Source organism: Poeciliopsis prolifica, unplaced genomic scaffold, assembly GCF_027474105.1.
Source record: "Poeciliopsis prolifica strain line A6 unplaced genomic scaffold, Auburn_PproV2 SCAFFOLD104, whole genome shotgun sequence".
NCBI classification, from domain to species: domain Eukaryota; kingdom Metazoa; phylum Chordata; class Actinopteri; order Cyprinodontiformes; family Poeciliidae; genus Poeciliopsis; species Poeciliopsis prolifica.
Window position 1 is genome coordinate 450,201 of NW_026562479.1, and position 19,779 is coordinate 469,979.

The following is a 19,779-nucleotide window of genomic DNA, read 5'->3' on the forward strand; positions in this document are numbered from 1 at the left end:
CTCGACGGAGGACAAAAGCAGTAAATAGACAGTATTCCTTCTTAATGATTTATTTAATGTGCAATATTCACAACAGTGCAGCATAACTTATTTACTGTAAAGATGACCGTGACATGTTACCAAATAAGGTAAAGAAAATGAAGCTGAAACCTAAACTGAGACTACATCTTATCTTAGTGATTTGAAACTAAGCTGTGGGTTAACGTTAATAGCTGGTTCACTGCAACAATATGGTGATTTCCTATACTGTTGTACATCTGACCACATTCTAGCGGGCTTCCTCTACCACCATACATGCTTCCTCTGAGTTGCCTGCTCAACGATGCAGCTATGGAGCCTGGGTGGTGCCTAGTCCCACTGCATTGGCATAGGCTGAAAGCAAACTGATGACCTGCCTGGTTTCCAGTGTGAGTCTGGCTTCAGTCAGCCAGTCCTCCACCACTCTCCTGGCCTCCCCTCGCAGCTGGTTCACCAGTTTGGCTGCCAGCTCCAGATCCCCATGCTCTAGGCAATAGCTGGCATATGAAAGCAGCTTGAAGGTATCCAAATCCTCGCTATGTAGCTGGGTTGGTGGGACTTCCTGTTGCTTCTCAAAAAGCAGTGCAGCTTGGACATACGATAAAAAGTACTGGTAGAGGGTGTTGTGGGATTCATCGATGAGAGCAACTCTGCGAGCGAGCGATCGCAGAGAGTTGAAACGAGCACGAAGGGAAGCCTCACTGTACACGCCGCGCTTCAGGGATTCTTCAGGCAGAGCTGACGCCAGAGCCAGGGCAAAATCATTGTCAACGCAGCTGGCACGCATAGCCTCAGCGGCATCCTCCAGGGGCATGCTGGGAGACTCAGCACTGGCTGTTTTTAAGGCGTAGGTAAGAGCTTCCACAGACAGCCACAGCTGATGAGCTTTCCGGGCCGCCTCCTCTGCTTCCACATGGCCTGCAGGCAGAAACACCTAGAATTCACTTTCCATCCTGAAGAATAGTTCAAGTAATACTTTTGTCAGAGCTCTCCAGCTAGCATGTTGCTAGCTGGAGAGCTAGCATTCAGCATTCAGGAATTTACTGTTTGGGATGATATTTTCAGGCTGCAGGGTCAATGTCGCCCATTGTCTTCACACAAACATTCAACATTTTGTTTCATGTCCAATCCAATGACCTTCCTCTCAGAGAATTGTTTCTATACAGTACAGATATTACTAAAGTACAGATATTACATTGTTTTAATCACATCAGTGATTAAAACAATGGTGACATTCTTGTAGCAAATATATTACTTAATGTCCCACAATTCTGGAAATCTGAAAATGACCACATTTTGCTATTCAAGTTGGAGTTAAACAGCTTTAACCTGCATCAAAGCTATTCAGCTGCAAAACCTGGGTGGATTGTATTTGTAGGAACTTCAATGTAAGGCGTATTTAAGCCCAGCTGTCAAATGTCTCTGATTTCAGAAATATTTGGAGAAAAATAGATAGAGCTCAGTCCTAGTTTCAATGCAGTTAAGGGTCCTGTAGGTTGGCTTAGCGTGAGTTAGTGGAAAGTTGAAGTGATTTTCCTTTTGAACTAATTTTTTTCATTTGGTAACTAGATAAAGAATTATTGCATGATCCTCCTCTGTAGAGACCATGTAGGAAACCCTACAGTGCCTCAGACAGAAGATCTCAAAGTTTACACACTGGCTGGTTTTGCTTAGGTTTGCACACCTTGAACTGATCAAATGTTAGCATTTAGCTTGGGGATTAAACTTTGCAAAAAGAAACATAAAAATGGTTTTGGGGTTTTATTATCAAGGAGAATGAAATTCTGAATATTTCCTGTCAGTCTCCAGCCAAATACTGCTCAACAGAAAGAGAACTCTGGATCAACCAAAAGCAGATTTATTAGCAGATATGGCAACTTTTGAAATTTGCTGAGCCAGATATGTGAAAATCTGGGAGATTATCTGAAAAGAGCTATGAACAAGAGATGTTCTCATAAAATGACAGATATGAAGAACCTTTGCCCAGTAAGGTGGGAAAATCAAGACCTGGCATTTTGACAGACTGAATGGCTTGATTAAACATTTACCCTAAACCAGTGGTTCCCAAAGATTTTCTGCTGGGCCCCCCATGGATTACAATAAAAAAAAAAACCCAGCAAAAAAAAAAAAAAAAATCAACTGTGTACACGCGTCATTCATGAACCAGCTCAGTGTACTGGGCCACAATCTTTGCTTATATCAATCTATACACATATTTTGTTCTCAAACTCCACTGAAGTTTATTTCACACGTCAGGCTGCAACAAAACAAACTACAAACCATCTTTACAGTGAAACACTTTTGTGTAACTGTGTTGTTGTTTTTTTCCCATTCATCCATACCGCTTCCCTGCAACAGTGCAAAAGCGCCCCACACTTTGAGAACCACTGCCCAAAACACATCTGTTTGTTTTTCAGTTAAATAGTTCAGAAAAAATGTCAGCTAAAGGAAAAGGAAAATGATTTATCATGGTCTCATTTTGTAGCATAACAGAAACCTGGGATGTGTAGGCTAGAGACATCAACTGTACTTCTGATTTATCCTGATATTAGACTGGAATGGAAGATTTTGTGTTGATCTTACTATCGATGGCCTCCTCCACTCCCTTCAATCTTGCGTAGGCAGCATTCATATCCAGAGTGAAGTCATCGAGTTGTTCCTGAGTGAGCTGACGGTACCGGGTTTCCTGCTCCAGCAGCTTACTGCTCAGCACCTGAAAACACACAGCACTCATCACTGCGTCCAGTCACCTCACTAGAGAAGTGAGAAACAGATATTTTGTCAAAATTACAGGTAATAGAAAACATTTTAAAATGAAACGATGCACTTGAATTCAACATTTTAAAATAACTGATATAAAGACTCACAAGCAGTAAGCAAACCCTAGAACACCACAAAACCTCTAGTTCTTTCTTCATGCACTTCCAGTCCATCAGTTATACTGTACCAGTAGTCCTCCATCGTGTGCTCTCAGAAAAACAAATATAAGGTTATCTTATTCTTGTTTCTCCTGCAACTCTTTACTTCTTACTCAGATTTCCGATGGCATGCCAGTTAGAGTAAGAAACAAAAAGAACCAAGGCTATGGTCTCAAATTTTTCACAAACTCTGCTCTGTTCAGTTTGTAATTGTCCATTTGGTGGACAGCAGCAGTACAAGAAAATTAGGGCATAATACAAACATGTCAACACTTAGTAACAAGGAATGAAGCAATTTAATATTCTAAAATGTGCTGAGTCAACCATCTTAGGAATCTCTTAGATCTTTCCAGCAAACTGCTGCAGTCTGTTTATCACAATCGTTCCAGACAACAACTGCCAGTCACACACACCAGTTCCCACTAGAGATCCCTCCATCATTGTTGGCACAGCTGGGTGGGGAGTTCAATTAATCACAAGATTAATATTCATATTCAATGGAATATTTGATTACTAAAATATTTGTTTACAAAAGCCCCAGACTGAACTGTTTTTTAAATTTAGAGGACTTGTGTTGCCTTTCCTCCTTTGTCCAATCAGCTGTACTCATGATAGGACAGAGCAGACCTCTACAGACAGACAAGATAGATAGGCAGACAGACAGACAACCCTCCCTCCCCACCTTCTACAGGAATAGAGTCTAGTCTATCTACAGTAAGTGCGTCTAGTGTGTATTTGTTGTGTGTGGTTGGGTGCAGACCTGCTCAGCTTCAGCTCTCAGCTCCTGCTCCTGGACTTTGAGGACATCTCGGACGTGGTCGGTGTGAGCAGCTGCCTGCCGCCGCAGCTGAGTTCTCATCTCTGCCTCAATCACTTCCCTCAGCTCAACCAGCTGCAAGCACAACATGCCTAACATCAGCACAACTCTGCAGCATGCCTGCTGCCTCCCTTAGGCATCAATCCACTGCACCTTCCTCTCCTGCTCCAGTCGGGCCTCTTCTTTAACGTGCTGCGATGCTGTGCCGATGGCTTTGTCCAGAGCTTTCTGGTCCTCCGCTCTCTGCTGCTCCAGCGCTGCTTCCATACGGATCTGCTCTCGGACTCGCTGCTCAGCCAGTTCTCGATTCAGCTGGTCAATGCGCCGATGTGCGTGGGCAATCAAAGCGTTCAGGTCATCTGTTGACAGTTTACCAGCTACACACACACACACACACACCCACAGACACGCACACACCCACAGACATGCACACAACTGAAACTATCTTTGGATTCTCTAAACAATTAAACTCTCCAGCTGGAGCCTGCATGAACAATAATGGTTGATGTGTATAATGTGTACTTACTAAGGCCTTTCCAGTTGGCCTGGATCTCTGGAGTTAGGCTACTCACTTCCCTCTGAAACTGCTGCCTGGCTTCTTGAACCAGTTCAGAGTACTGGGCCACAATCTTTGCTTCTGACTCTGCTGATTGGACCTACAAGCACATTCCATCCAGGAGACAGGGTGAGCCCAAAAGGGTGTTTTGAATGTGGAACCATGAGCAGATCTCAGAATGTCATGTGTACATATAAACAAAACCTAAAGTACTGCACACTGTCACTGATTTACATTATTAGAACATGCAAGCATATAGAGAAGAGGAAAAATATGATAGAGTGCCCAGTTAAAATAATTTTGAACATTTAAAATTGAAAACCAAATCCAGGAAGATGTGGAATAAAAAGTTAGCTAATGATCAGCTCCAAGGTGATCATAGTCAGGTGGGAAGATCAGGACAAGAAAACGGTTTGTCACCAAGTTCTCCCAGCATAAGAAAGCTCTATCTCTAAAACTTTTCCATACCCTGAGAACACAATATGGAACAGTGTGTGTAGTGTGTGAACAGCATCTCACTGCTCCTCCCAGATTACATTTGACTGGAACAGATAAAACTTGTCAGAAATTTATCAGCAGAACTGACATACTTGTGCATTTCAAAACAAATCAGTCTCAAGATAGGAAGCTAATAATTTGTTCCCTTTTTCTTTACTCTATGCAAGGTGGACTTTCACATCCAGTATCTCTGTAAAGCTGCAGCATGCAATAAAAAAAAAAGAGACAGAGATGAAGATAGATATGAGAAGATCAAGAAATACATGGATCAAATTATAATGTTTACACTAGACGTATGGTTCAAAACATTGAAAAAACATAAGATAAAGAAAGAAATGAAAGTGCTTAGGTGGGAAGCATATGATAGTGATTTCAAACCAACAATATATGACAAGGGGTTCAAACAATGGATAGGCAAGGGGGGTCACAGGATGGTATACCCTCCAGGAAAACAGGGAGCTGGAGAGCTTTCAAAAAATGAAGGACAAGTATATCTATCCATCCATTTTCTGAGCACCCTTCTCCCTAGTGGGGTCGGGAGGTGCTGGTGTCTATCTCCAGCTGCGTTCCGGGCGACAGGCGGGGTTCACCCTGGACAGGTCGCCAGTCTGTCGCAGGGCAACACAGAGAGACAAACAGGACAAACAACCATGCACACACACTCACACCTAGGGAGAATTTGGGAAGGCCAATTAACCTGACAGTCATGTTTTTGGACTGTGGGAGGAAGCCGGAGAATCCAGAGAGAACTCACGCACGCACAGGGAGAACATGCAAACTCCATGCAAAGACCCCAGGCCGGGAATCGAACCCAGGACCTTCTTGCTGCAAGGCAACAGCGCTACCCACTGCGCCACTGTGCAGCCCAGGACAAGTATAATTTAGATAAACATAAGTTTTACAGATACCTGCAATTGAGAGATTACTATAGGGCAGAAATCAAGTGGGACCCTTCTGTGGAAGTGAATGGTGTGATTGGAGTTGTGCTAAATTCATTTAGCGGCACCAAAATTAAAATCATCTCTACTCTATACCAAAAAGTGACGATGAACAAACATTCAACAAAGTATATAAATGAGAAGTGGGAATCAGAGCTTAGCATGAAAATTACAGTTGAAGATTGGTTAGATATGTGGAAAACGCATCAGACTTCCACCAATTCACAGATATGGAGGGAGTTCACATGGAAGAACCCAATACGTTTTTTTATCACGCCTAAAATCAAGAATAAATATAGAGACACAAACGCAGGGTGTTGGTGGAAATGTGGATCGATGATCATTCACATATATTTTGGAACTGTCCTAAAATTGTTCAATTTTGGAAAAATGTACATGAAACTGTGAAGAATATTCTGGGATATGATATCCCTCTGAGTAGCATGGTACTATCTTTGCAATTTTAATAATACCAAAGTAAGGGTAAAAGAGAAATATCTGATCAAGATAAAGTTAATAGCTGGCTAGAAAGCTATCACCAGGAAATGGGGAAGAGCAGACCCTCATTGTCAGGAACAATGGTCTGGAATAGTAGAAGAAATCTACATCATGGAAAAACTGACACACCGGTTGAGACTTCAGCAATCACAAATGGAAGAAAAATGGACTGCATTCAGGACAAAAGAGAGCAACAAAAGTAGAGAAAGAACTATGTAAATGAGAGGAAACAAAGGTCATATAGAGGATTAGCTCCCTAGCAACAGTTTTAGTTTTATTTTTGGTTGTGTTGGATGTGATGTGTTCATGTTCACTGTATATGTAAACAAATGTGAAAAATACCAATAAACAGTTAAATGGAAAAAAAAGAAGACGTTTTTACATATGTATGAAAACTTTTGTGGTCCCAACATGACACAGATAAGCTGTGGGAATCAATCTCATCTGTCCTCCTCTTGTGTTCTGCAGTATTACGGTGCTTGATCAAAAACAACCAACCAGAGCCAGCAGAGAACAGCTAGCCATGCTCTCAGGCAGTTTTGATTTAGTAATTCAAGATTGTATATTTTGATGCAACCTATATTAGACTTTGAGTGAATGTTTGATATTTTGTTTGACATTATTTGATATAGGCAGTGTTGTGAGATTTATTTGACTTTATGTGTAATTATGCTGTTAAATATTGTATTACCGATTACAGGTTTTACATTTGTCTGCTGCATTGCGTTTGCAAGAATTTTGCATATTTTTATCTAAATTAGGCAATTCTTTGGTTCCATTTTGCCAGATCACATAATAGCATTTATACCTGAAGTGAAAAATTGACAGCCAATCATGTGATCGGTCTCGGAATCGGCAGCAAAAAACCTGATCAGACCATCCCTTATAACCAGGCCTTACCTTGGAGACTACTTTGTCCAAGTCTACTACCATTTTATGGAGATTCTCTTCTGCTGCTAAGATCAGTGGCCGTGCAGCTGAAATCTTCAAGCCTTTGGATTTGTCAATCACTGATTTTAGACTGTCCAGAACTTCACTGCAATAGTGGAGAGAAGATTTATGTCAAGTGTCTGAACTCAAGACAAAATAAACATGCCTCCAAGACAGCAAAAACATTATTTTTAAAATGTTTCTTTACCTAGTGGTACATAACATGAAAACAGAGGGCTGTGCGTAAAGACAAGTTCAGTTCATCGCAGTAGGCTCTGAATGTGTGTACATCTCTTACTTGGCTTTGACAAGAGCAGTTTTGGCATCATTCACAGAAGTTGTTCTGCTTGCCAGAGCGGCTTCTAAATCTTTCCACTGGGTTGACTTTTCCTCTGATGGACCCTGCATTCATTAAAACATAAAATTCAACATCAAAAAATGTATGATCAGTAAAAGATAGTTGCTAAAATCATTTTATTAGAACTTCCAGCTTTTGTAACAGCTCTTCTCTTCTATGTTTTTGATTGTCATGGTAGAACTTCCTCTGAATTTTACAGCTCTGATTTTATTTTCATAAACTGCTCAGAAGTTCTGGATGAATATAGACTAAGTTCTGGATGAACTTTGGCCGGCATCCTGCATGTTTTAGTTCTCTCCCCTGGTGGTACCAACAACCTTTTCAGCATGTCAATGTTCTTTTTAGGCATCTAAGGAGCCATCATTTGATGCACTGTGTTGAACCCAGGAAAGGATTAAAAGATGCAGGATGCTGGCACTTAAGGACCGTCTTTGGGCCACCCTGGACTAAGTGAAGAGGATTTATTACTTTGCATTTTTATGCTTTGTTGCCATTGGAAGCCACACCATAAACAACTCCAACCCTATTGCTTCTCCAGTGCTTATTCCTGGATGGAGACTCTTCTTGCAGTCATGCAGCACCCTGAGCACACCTGCTCTGCCTCGTGTCTCCTAACTTTACACACACATTTGTGTGTGACATACAACCTTTGGGATATTTTCCTGATTTTGCTACATTTCAATCAATCAATCAATCAATCAAATTTTATTTGTATAGCACATTTCAGCTACAAGGCATTTCAAAGTGCTTTACATCATAAACACAAAACACAAAGGCATGCAACATAGAATAAAATACCAAGGATTTTTTTTCTTTTTTTTTCTCCCTTTCTTCCTTTTTTTTTTCTTCCCCCTTCCCTTTGTCATGGAATTTAAGCGCCCGTTACCGCCGGACTCTGCCGTCCGTTTAACCACGGGTATTCGCCGGGCCCCGTTGCCCACAACAGGAAAAAAAAAAAATAAAAAAATAAAAAATAAAAAAAAGATTACATACATATCCACAAATTCAAATCCATACATATTACATTTCAAAAACAATTCTAAACAGGTGCGTTTTTACTTTAGATTTGAAGGAAGTCAGGGTTTCTGCTGTTTTACAATTTTCTGGAAGTTTGTTCCTAATTTTTGGTGCATAGATGCTGAAAGCTGTTTCTCCTCTCTTGGTTCTGGTTCTGGGGATGCAGAGCAGAACCAGAACCAGAAGACCTGAGAGTCTGGAAGGTTGATACAACAACAGCAGATCTTTAATGTATTGTGGTGCTAAACCATTCAGTGATTTATAAACTAACAAGAGTATTTTAAAATCTATTCTTTGAGCTACAAGGAGCCAGTGGAGGGACTTTAAAACTGCTGTTATGTCTCTATCTTCCTGGTTCTAGTGAGAACGCGAGCAGCAGCGTTCTGGATCAACTGCAGCTGTTTGATTGATTTGTTGGACAGGCCTGTGAAGACGCTGTTGCAATAATCAGTGTGACTAAAGATAAACGCATGGATGAGTTTCTCTAGATCTGGCTGAGACATTAGTCCTCTAATCCTGGAGATGTTCTTCAGGTGATAGAAGGCCGATTTTGTTACTGTCCTTATGTGGCTCTGGATGTTCAAGTCTGAGTCCATCACTACTCCCAGGTTTCAGGCCTGATCGCTAGTTTTTAGTTGTAATAACTGAAGCTGTGCATTGACTCTAGATCGTTCCTCTTTAGGTCCAAAAATAATGACTTCAGTTTTATTTTTGTTCAGTTGGAGAAAGTTTTGGCACATCCACACATTTATCTGTTCTAAACATTTATTCAGTGATTGGATGGGGTCAAAGGTCACCTGGTGACATCGTAATGTAGAGTTGAGTATCATCTGCATAGTTGTGGTAGCTAATATTATTTCCTTTTATAACCTGAGCTAGTGGGAGAATATAAATATTAAATAAGAGGGGTCCTAGGACTGAACCTTGGGGTACCCCACATGTGACCGTTGACCTCTTTGATCAGAAGTTTCCAATTGAAACAAAGAAATCCCTGTTCTTTATGTAAGATTCAAACCAGTCGAGCACCGAACCAGAGAGTCCAACCCAACTCTCCAGTCGATTCAATAATATGTCAAAAGCTGCACTGAGGTCCAACAGAACCAACACCGTGGTTCTCCCACAGTCTGTATTTATATGGATATCATTGAATACTTTGACTAGGCCAGTGCTGTGGTGAGCACGAAAACCAGACTGGAAAGTGTCAAAGCAGTTGGTCATCATGAGGAAACTATTTAATTGTTTACACACAGTTTTTTTAAATAACTTTGCTGATGAATGGGACGTCAGAGGTCAGAGGTCGGCCTGTAATTCTGCAGTAGTCCAGTTGTCCAGGTTGTTCTTTTTTAGCATTGGTTTGATAACTGCTGTTTTCAAAGCCTGGGGGAAAACGCCTGATATGAGTGATGAGTTACTATTTGGATCAGATCAGTAGCAATAACAGGCAGGACTTTCTTAAAGAAATGTGTGGGTAGGACATCCAGACAGCAGGAGCTTGAACTTAATTGACTTATAATTTCTTCTAGGGTTTTATAATTAAGTAGTTGAAAGTGGGTCATTTTTTTGTATTTGTTTTGTTTTGGTACAGCAATGGTTCTGGCTTTGAAGTTGATGTGCAGATTAATCCTGTGATTTTTGTAATTTTCTCTGAAAAGAAGCTGGAAAACTTGTTACAGGCAGCATTAGATTGGAGTTCAGGTGGAAACGTCACAGGAGGGTTTGTGAGCCTGTCAACTGTTGCAAATAAAGTTCGAGCATTGTTGATGTTTTTGTTTATGACATCCGCAAAGAAAGCCTCCCTTGCATGTTTTAGTGTTAAGTGATAGTTACGTAGTAACTATCATTTGCCACCCTCAAGCATTTTAAAGACTTTTATTTACCATAAACACAATTAATGGTTTTAAGAATGATAAAATTCACAACAAAATAAAGAAAAGCCCTCAAATAGTCTTCATTAATCAATAACACTGTATGACTATTTGAACCATTTCTCATTTTTTTCTTTCTAGGCTCCCTTGTTGTCACTCTCTAAAGCAGAAGACAGACTTGAGAACAATTGAGGCTCAGAGGAATCCCTGATGCTTCCAGCTGCTTTCAAAAGAAAAATCTGTGTCTATAAAAATGCATAGCCTAATATACATAATTTAGTATTAATCATTATTTAACAATCTGTGCTCCTGTATATTATATTTGTATTATTTTGTGTTTGTATACTTGTATAAATATGTACTTTAAAAAAAATGCCCTTGTACATATAGCTATGATGGTTGTTTTAATAATGTTTCCAGCAATAAAGAGTGAAAATTTGTTTCGTACCTATCAAGTTATGATTGATTAAATGGGGTGATACTGCACTGTGCCTGCGAAGCATGTAGCTCAGAATAGAGGGGGCAGCCACTCCAAGATGGCTGCCTTACGTCATGTCAATGAAAATAAGCAAGAGTGGTCCATGAGGCGTCCATGTGAACTGACGATACGAGTGCGGATGTTTTGAAACATATCTACTTAAATAGAGGAGAGAAGGAGAAATTTGTGACAAATTTCATTGTGACAATGAAATTTGTGACAATTTTCATTTGTGACATGTTATTAGTAAACTTTGTCATAATTATAAAGCGAGTACGACAAAGTTTTATGTCGCAACAGAATTTTTTAACTACAGGAATGAAGTCATATTACATGAATAGTTATACTATACAGTCTTTAAAAGATGAGAAAAAAAACACTTTAATAAGAAGAAAAGCTTTTATAGTTATCAAGACCTGATGTGGACCTGACATGATCAGCTCATCAAGTCAGGTTTTTTGAACTAACCAGTTCTTTAAATTATCATTTCAAAGTCCTGTGACTGATGTTTGATTCTGACGTGTTAAAAGATGATTTCTTTCTTAATTGTAAAACCAATACCAACAGTAACTTTACAAGACCCTCAGTATTCCTCATTTTAGCACCGTGTGGTGTAGAGTTCTCATAAAATTACAACTTTGTTCTCTTATTAACACAGCCTTAGTGTCATATGTCAAACAAAAAACTAAAAAGTCTGGCCTTACTTTGTCATAAGCAAGTAATGGAAGCTCTCGGAAAAAGGCCAGTATATAGATGAAGTTTACCTATTTACTGTCATCATAAAATGCACTTTTCATCTCATCTTACAAGCTGGAATACAAGCAATATTGTTGCAAATTTTGCACAAAAATGTTTAAAAACTATATACCCTTTTAAGTTAGAATTTTTACAAGTTTTGGAAAGTTTTACTGTTACTCAAAATATTTACCTCCCAGGGAATCATTTCCCCGGCGGCGTAACAGAAAATAATCAAAACCCACTGCACTAGCAGCAACAGGACTGTTGTTAGTGTGTATAGTTGGCTCAGAAGACTCCGTACCTCTGCCTCCATTGCCTCCTTTAGCTTGTGTGTGTGATGAGTGATAGCCTGTAAAGCTGCCTCCTGAGCTCCAATAGCCTGCAGTGTCGCCTTGGCGGAACTGGCCAGGGAGTCATCCAGCCGGGCCGACAGCGCTGCAACACATACACACGCATACACACAAGATGTTGAAGTTGACAGCTCACATGGCTTTACTTGGTCATCTAAAGTACAGACAACTATTATTTTCATCTATTAACCTGGATCTCGTATTATGACCAAATAAACAAGTTCATGAAGAAACTTGCTCCATAGTTATTAATTTTATACTTTATCAAAAATTTAAACCACACAGGTGAGGTAACACAATGTTATTCTCGGCAACAAGTCAACCCCACTGAACACTCATAAGCATGTCACAGTTGAGATGAGTAATGTTAATATTGTGTGTGTGTGTGTGTGTGTGTGTGTGTTGCTGAAAACTCACATGCGATAACATCTTTTTCGTCCTGATTTTGTTGGGCCAGCCTAGCTGCCACTTCTTCTGCTGGCCGCTCTCTCAGAGGTTCTGCTGTTGCAGCCGACTCTGTGTCTTGAAGGACAGTTGCTGTTTCTAAGGCGAAATTATGATCATTGTGTTGTTTACAGTCCTCTAAGAAAAACCAACACATATCACTTTGACAAAGGACACTTTTAGACATGTTAGTTTCCAATAGCAGCAGCCTGCTCTGCTTGGGTTTTCAGCCTTTTCATTCTAGACTGCACTGTTAACAAGTCTAAAAGCATTTTACACATTTTATCATGTTTAAAATGTAAAAACCCCCCAAAACATTTAAAAATGTTTAAAAATGTTAACAGTGCAAAAAGTTTTACTTTTTTCATTAATTAGAACATTAATCTTTTTTGAAGTCAGTGTGTCAGTGACTGGTGTGCGTCACATTCTAACATCTCAGGTTCTTCGGAACCTGAGATGTTCTCGAGACATCAGTAGTATCTTCTGTTAGTCTAACCATATATTGCACTGAGCCAAGATAAAGGTGCTTCAGCTCACTGCAGTCAGATGTGTCCTGCTGGATTTTCTCAAATGATTGCTGGGTGTTTAAAAGTCTCAATGCTACAGATTGTTTAAGTAGACTGAATGTGACTGCAAAATTCAACTTCAAATATTACAGCCAACATTTAAAAGACACGATGTGTTGTCATGACACCACTTATCTGATCTGCTTCACCCTTAATGCAGCCTGGACCCTCACACCAACTGGCCCTCTGCTCCAAAGAGCCTCAGATCCAGATCTGACAGAACTTTCTCTGAGTCAGTAAAAATTCTCAACTTTTGTAGTCTCTGCTTAAAACATTTATCTTCAGAAACCTTCCCCTCTAGTTAGTTCAGCAGGATGGCTGAGTGTTATTTGTGCTACCTTTGGTTATTTTTGACTTTCTGTTGCATAGTTGTTGGACTTTTGTTACGTACAGAACTCTGGTAAACTGTGGATGCTTACAAATGTCGAGACATTCGATTTTTTTGCCACTAGAATTACACAGAAACCATATTCCCATCCTGACACCTTCACTTTGGAGTTTCTCCTCTTTTGCTACTTGTTGGAACAACATGGAACATGTTTATTAGTCCACAGAGGTTTGTCCTGAAATCTAAAGTTTCTAGACAAGTTTCAGCTTGCTGTTAGTCTTACTCCACACCCATCAGTCCTTGGACAGAAATTTAGGCAGACTATAAATGATTCATCAAACAGGTAATTAAATAAGAAGCTTGTTTGAAAAAAAAGATATGAATTGTAAGAAGCCTTTGTTTCGACAGTTGTCAGACAGGAAGGTATGTTGTGAGAGTGGGGGGAAGACATGCAGCTGAGGTCATCGGGCCGGGTATCAAACCTGTGATGGCCGAGTCAAGGACTCAAGCCCAGTTCACACTACACGATTTTAGAAAAGTCGTCCGATTCTGAAATCGTGAGAGACCACACACTAGCCGATTTAAAATCGTAGGTGTAACGGGTTCGATTGTAGAGTGTGAGACATTCTAATTCCAGATACGAAATCCCTTCAAATTAAAATTTTGCGCTACCACACCTGAATTTAGAGTAAACAAACAAACATGGACAACGACGTTGAAGTGGAAACTTTAGTTTGTGGACTTATGTTAACCCAAAAAAGACCTAACCAAAAACCAAAGCTTCGGAGACATCGCGAGCAAGGATATTTGTTGCATCGCAACATGGAGGTGAGGTTTTTTTTTTTTTTCATAAAAAAATACTGTTTTTAATTTTTTCGGTTTTGTCGTTTAATTAACCGTTATTGTTTACGTATAATTTTATAATTTTTCACTGTGTTTATGTTGTTGTAGAATATATGCATATTACAGAATGACTGAAACATCAAAGCAGCTTAAAGTAGAAGAAAGCATTTCCTGCATATTCGTTTTTAGAAAATCAGATGGCAGTTATCCTTTTTCCCCCCCAAATGACCTTGAAAGCTTAACGTATTCCAGCTTATTGTATTGTTTAAAATTGTATTATGACTGCAGAATAAAATCAAATGCGCCATTTCAACCAAAAGATTGGAATGTGCTTCTCAACCAGATGTACTCTGTGCAATAATTTTATAATTATCTTTCATTAAACAAAAAACAAAACAATGATCCAATAGCATGCTGCTCTGAATAAGGATAAAGTTTTACTAAAGCAAGATGATTACACGTTCAATATCCCCAATTTTAGATCAAAGCGGTCCCGACGTTCCACCGACTGGACCCGATCAGTCGTAACACACCACACACTACAGGATGATGTGTTACAATTGTCGGGAGCGACAATCTTAGAACTCAGAACATTCTAAGATTGTTGTAAGGGCAAAATCGGGGCAAAAAAATCGTGTAGTGTGAACTGGGCTTATGACACGAGTCACACTTTACACCTGCACCACTACTGCGCCCCAGAAGCTAATGTTGGCATGGAAATGTAAAAAGTGATGAATAATAAGGTTGTTCTGAGGACTAGCTGCATAAACACTTCAGTCAGAAACTGTCTCAGTGTATTATTATGGACAGTGTGTGCAATATGTTAACACTTTTGTAATTTTTGCACACATGTGATGCATCTCATTTATATGCAGGTATTGATCTTAAAGTGTCTATAAAGTGTTTGAACAATAAATATTGAACCACTACTGACGGGTGAAACACATTGTTGGGTGAGGCGACCTCATGTTTGCCGACTAGCAGCAAGGGAAAGTGATCAATTTCTCTTAAAGTCACAAAGCATGAATGCAAACACTGCCCATTAAACCAATTATGCTCATGTTGCATCATACAGTGGCATTAAAATACACTAGTGCCACCTAGAGCACCTAGCTAGCAACTGCTAGGGGGATTTAAAAACCTACAAGCACCCAAGTAACGCAGCATTCTTATAAGTGGAGCAGACTTCTGTTTTTTCTTCACCACTTTTTGACAAAAATATATTAATTTCTCCCATCTTGAAATAAATACTCAATACTGTTCCCTCCCCAGATCCCACCAAACTGATTTGTATAGAAGAATTGCAATAATATTAAGCGAACTATCGCTCCAGCCTCCAAGGCTCAGGCAGCTACATCTTTAACAGAGAAGACTGCTGGGTGCTTGCATCTCCTCCGTCTGACAGCTGTGGCTTCCTGAGGACAGAATGTTCCGAACAGCTCACCTTCAGGCTTCGTAGCATCAAATATGACAACTTGCAAAGTGTGTGTTCAAGTAGAGATTCACCTGACTATTTGTTCCAGTAAGTCCCATTTTGAACCTAAAACCTGCTTTAGTATTTGTTGTTTTCAACAACAGTTACAGAATGGCCTTTCTAGCATAAATCAAATAGTCCAGTGTGCAGGAGGATGAGGTTTTAGGGGGATTGCTATTTTTAAAGCTACCTCACAGGACTTCAAAGTGCTCCATCAGAACTCAGAATCTGTGAGAATGTTAGAAGGATGAGGAAGCTCAATGTTAACGTAGCATGAACAAAACATGGTGGAGTGTCTGACCTGCAGCTGCTGTGGGCTCGGTGTCGCATGGAGCTGGAACGGACTGGACCTCACTGATGGCCGAGATGATCTGAGTCGCTTCTGCTGAAGCCTCTGCTTAGAAACCCAACGCACAAGGAAAACACTCACACAATGCTTTGACTGGCTTGTTAGAAATGTTACAAAAACGTCACAATAAAGGGTAAATTATAAAATGAGCCAAAAAAGGAGCTTTAAAGTGACAATTAGAAAATCTGAGTCAAATCCCAGTTTCCCAGTTAAAAAAAAAAACAAAAGAAAATTAGTTTATTGTTTATTTAGAACAGGGACAATATGGAAAAAAAAACATTAATAAAAAGATGCTTTAGCTTAAGCTAGTTTCCATCATAGTCCCTGAACCAGAGTTGACACTACAGTCTAATATCATAAAATATACATTGAAAGTCCCCATATACCTTTGTGTGTGTGTGTTTATATATATATATATATAAAATCTAGAGTTTGATCTTGTTGACAAGTCGGGGTTCCAGGTTGTGGTGGTTCAGGGAGTTTCCTCTGTAGAGTCTAGAATGAGCTTAGGTGGGATCTGTTTCCTGTTTGGTCCAAGGTCCTCATGTCCCTCCTGGCAAATTCTTCCTCTCTTTAAACCATAGGTGAGCCAACTCTAATTTGGCATAATTCGCAAAAAAATAAATAAATAAATAAAATAACACAAATACTGATGTTTGGTAACAATACAAGATTCAAAAGCCCATTTCAAAATGTTACATATGGATTTATCTACTGTAATTTTTCCAGGTCATTTATAACTGTTTGGAGGTGTTGCCAGTGTTTCCCTCCTGTAGTTTGATTGTCCTCTAGTTTACTCTTTTGGGAAGAAACAAGTCAATCAAGTAGATGCAGTTTGAATTGACTGCAGAGTGAAAGTCTGGAAGAAGCAATTTCTCCAGATTTTGCTGAGACTATTGGAAATAATTCTTTTTTATAAACAAGTGTGTGAGAAAGCATGCCAACGCAGTGAGGTTTTACCCTGAATGTTCTGTGCCGGCTGTGACGATGCCGGGTCAGAATCCTGGACCCCATGCTCTGTTGTCTCCTTTAGTTTCTTTTCGGACTTAGCTTTGGATGTTTTCATCTGTTTTTCCATCATAGAAGGAGGCTGGATGAACTCCATCTAAACAGCAAACATTTGGAACACCAAAGGATTTTAGTTGAGTGTCTCAAAGAAACGTGAGGAAACAACCAAAATTGAAACCTGCAAGCACTTCTGCTGGTTTTCAGGCATCTATGAAGTGCTTGTACGCTTTCACATACAAGCACACACAGCATCATACTGTCACTGCCATGCTTCACAGTAGAATCTCTGTGCCTTCTGAATGATTGAAGGGGTAAAGCTTTGCCCCATTCTCTTAGAACTGAAAGACTCAAAACGCCATCAATGAGACATGACAGATCAGGGAGCTTGCTTTTTCTTTCTTTCTTTCCAATATAATCCAACATTCTGCAAATAGAGTTGACTGCTATGGGAGAAATCTTTTTCGTACATCAAGACATGTTTAAATGTAAAAGAATTCATTCAGACTTTCCAACCCCAGAACTAACAGAGGCTGACATGGTTTTATTAGGTGCAGATCTTTAAAAAACCTGACCTACTGATTCTGATTTTGGCCAATAGCAATTTTTTTTGTCTGAAATGTTGCTAAATATAGCAAGAAAGTCACTGAATTGGTAAGTGTGGGGTGACTATTGTTAACTGCAAACATACAGACATGACCTGGTGGGCAAGCATGTCTCACAGGAGAGCAGAAGATGACAATGTTTAAACTTTGCACCTAGGCAGAAGTAGATAAGATCAGTGGATGAGATCAGATTCACATGCAAGTATCAGCTGATCACCGATCTCCCAAAATTAAGGAAATTAGTAACAGTAATGATTTGACCCAGATGAAAAAAAATGTCTGTATCAGACACAGTCTGACATGCTGATGCTGCAGTCACCGACTTCATACAATCTGCTGGGTTTCCTTTGACAGCAAACTTTTAGCCAGTTTAATGAGTGAACGGAACATGACTGCATTGGTTGACAACTAGGATCAGTTAGGAATGGCTGTAACGGAGTTTGATATTGTCTGTAATACTGGTGTGAATTGACTTGTTTTAATAAAGTGCTTAGAGACAATATCTGAAGGGAACTGGTGCTGTCTAATAGGTGGGGTTGAACTACTAACCTGTTTCCTGGTGGGAAGACCTGCATCTTGAGAAGCAGGTCCCAAGGCCAGACCTAAAAGCCATTCTGAATATGGAACATTTCTCTCCACTGCTGCTCGAAACTTGTGGTCCCACTTGGAGTAGATGATTGTGCCTCCAATGCCCCCAGTTACTGTCAACAAGCCAGCTGTTACCACTCTGGAAGCACCACTGAGGAGGAAAAGGGGAGCACAGACAAGGAATGTTAGAATGCGACTTAGTACTTACAATAAGCAATACAAAGCTGACTGGAATATTTGTCTTAAATTCAGTTCAGATATGACAGCATTACCTGCTTTCTCCTGTTGTGTATTCCCTGCACTGGTGCACATTAGTCAGACGGATTCTCCCAGAGCTCTTCTAGAAGGTAATAGGACACACAAAAAGAAACAGGTCACATGGATCTTTACTTCAGTTCTCACATCAGAACCAAAAACCTTCTGTTGATAAGTTCTGTCCTGAATTCTCCTTGGAATGACTACAACACATGCGGACATATTCCTTCACATTTTTTATTTCAACAACTAAATGAATAGGCTTTGTAGCTTCCTTGAAACTTAATTCAAGCTGCTATTGCCCATTTATTAAACCCAGTTATGTATCAAAGTAGGTTTCCATACCAACCACATTTTATGACTGTGGATCTGCTGAGGGTTTGGCTGAAGGCTAATAATGTACTGCTTAAGCTAAATTCTCTTAAAGATCTGCTGTTGTTGCATCAACCTTCCAGATCTCTCATGTCTTCTGGTTCTGGTCTGTTGAAGGTTCTGGTCAGAAACAGAACCAATCATGGAGAAGCAGCATTCAGCTTCTATGCTGAAATCTGGAACAAATTAATCTAAACCCGTTTCTCCTGAAATCTAATCTTCTTTGTTTTGTTTACATTCAAAATGAGATGATTGTTCCCACATCATGCCAAAAAGCGTCCCACCACCTCGCTCTACTCAGCCTTTTGTCCATCTCTGATACCAGCTGTGCTGAAGCAGAGATATCTAAAAGTTGCATGAGTCTGGCCCTTGCGCACCGGATTTTGAGACCGCATTACTACAGGGTCTGCTGCTCCTCACAGAGCCGAACTCACTGCGTCACAATCCCGCCATGACATTTCACCAATAACGTATGGCGTCGAATGGTTTCAAACTTTCTAACGCCTTTTCATTTTCCTTGGCTGAAAGTGTGAGGTCCTTCAGCCAGTTCCCTGACAAAGAATGTAAACAGACCATAGATCCGTTTAAAGTGAAAATATGTCACACTACGGACCAACGTGCTGGAACCGCTGCCGTTGTTAAGATACGAACACCCGCACAACTGCAGGTTAGCAGTGAGCTCTCTGAGGCACCTTGAGCCAAACTGCGGGTCATTGAATGACAACAAGCTAACACCAACATGGCAGCTAACAGCTGCAGTGTAATTTCAGTCCTACCTGAGCTGTGGCCTTGACTCCACGCAGACAAACCCTCAGCATGGTCCTCGTTTCTTTTTTTCTGAATTCCGACCTGGAACTACCCTCTCAGCACCACTTTACTCACTTTTTCCTACTGGCCTTAGTCTAACTGACGTACACCACCATCTGACAGGCGCTTCTTCTCAGCGCTTATTAATTTCCGGTGGAATAATC

At 40.1% G+C, this 19,779-nt stretch overlaps 1 protein-coding gene across 2 annotated transcripts; it reads right to left on the reverse strand.

Moving 5' to 3' along the window:
- Positions 1-34: 34 nt before the first annotated feature.
- immt (inner membrane protein, mitochondrial (mitofilin)) lies at positions 35-19,763 on the reverse strand. Of its 2 annotated transcripts, none has more exons than XM_055023630.1 (14): positions 19,585-19,763; positions 18,454-18,521; positions 18,143-18,332; positions 16,944-17,088; positions 15,936-16,028; positions 12,397-12,522; positions 11,931-12,064; positions 7,472-7,575; positions 7,144-7,279; positions 4,280-4,409; positions 3,907-4,130; positions 3,697-3,828; positions 2,602-2,731; positions 35-936 (listed from the first exon to the last, which is right to left on the reverse strand). In XM_055023630.1, exons 1-14 carry the CDS (start codon positions 19,624-19,626, stop codon positions 329-331), a joined length of 2,262 nt encoding a protein of 753 aa, XP_054879605.1. In that variant the 5' UTR covers positions 19,627-19,763; the 3' UTR covers positions 35-328. The 2 variants fall into 2 exon arrangements, with proteins under 2 accessions (XP_054879605.1, XP_054879604.1); XM_055023629.1 differs by having other exon boundaries at positions 15,936-16,031.
- Between the last annotated feature and the right edge of the window lie 16 nt (positions 19,764-19,779).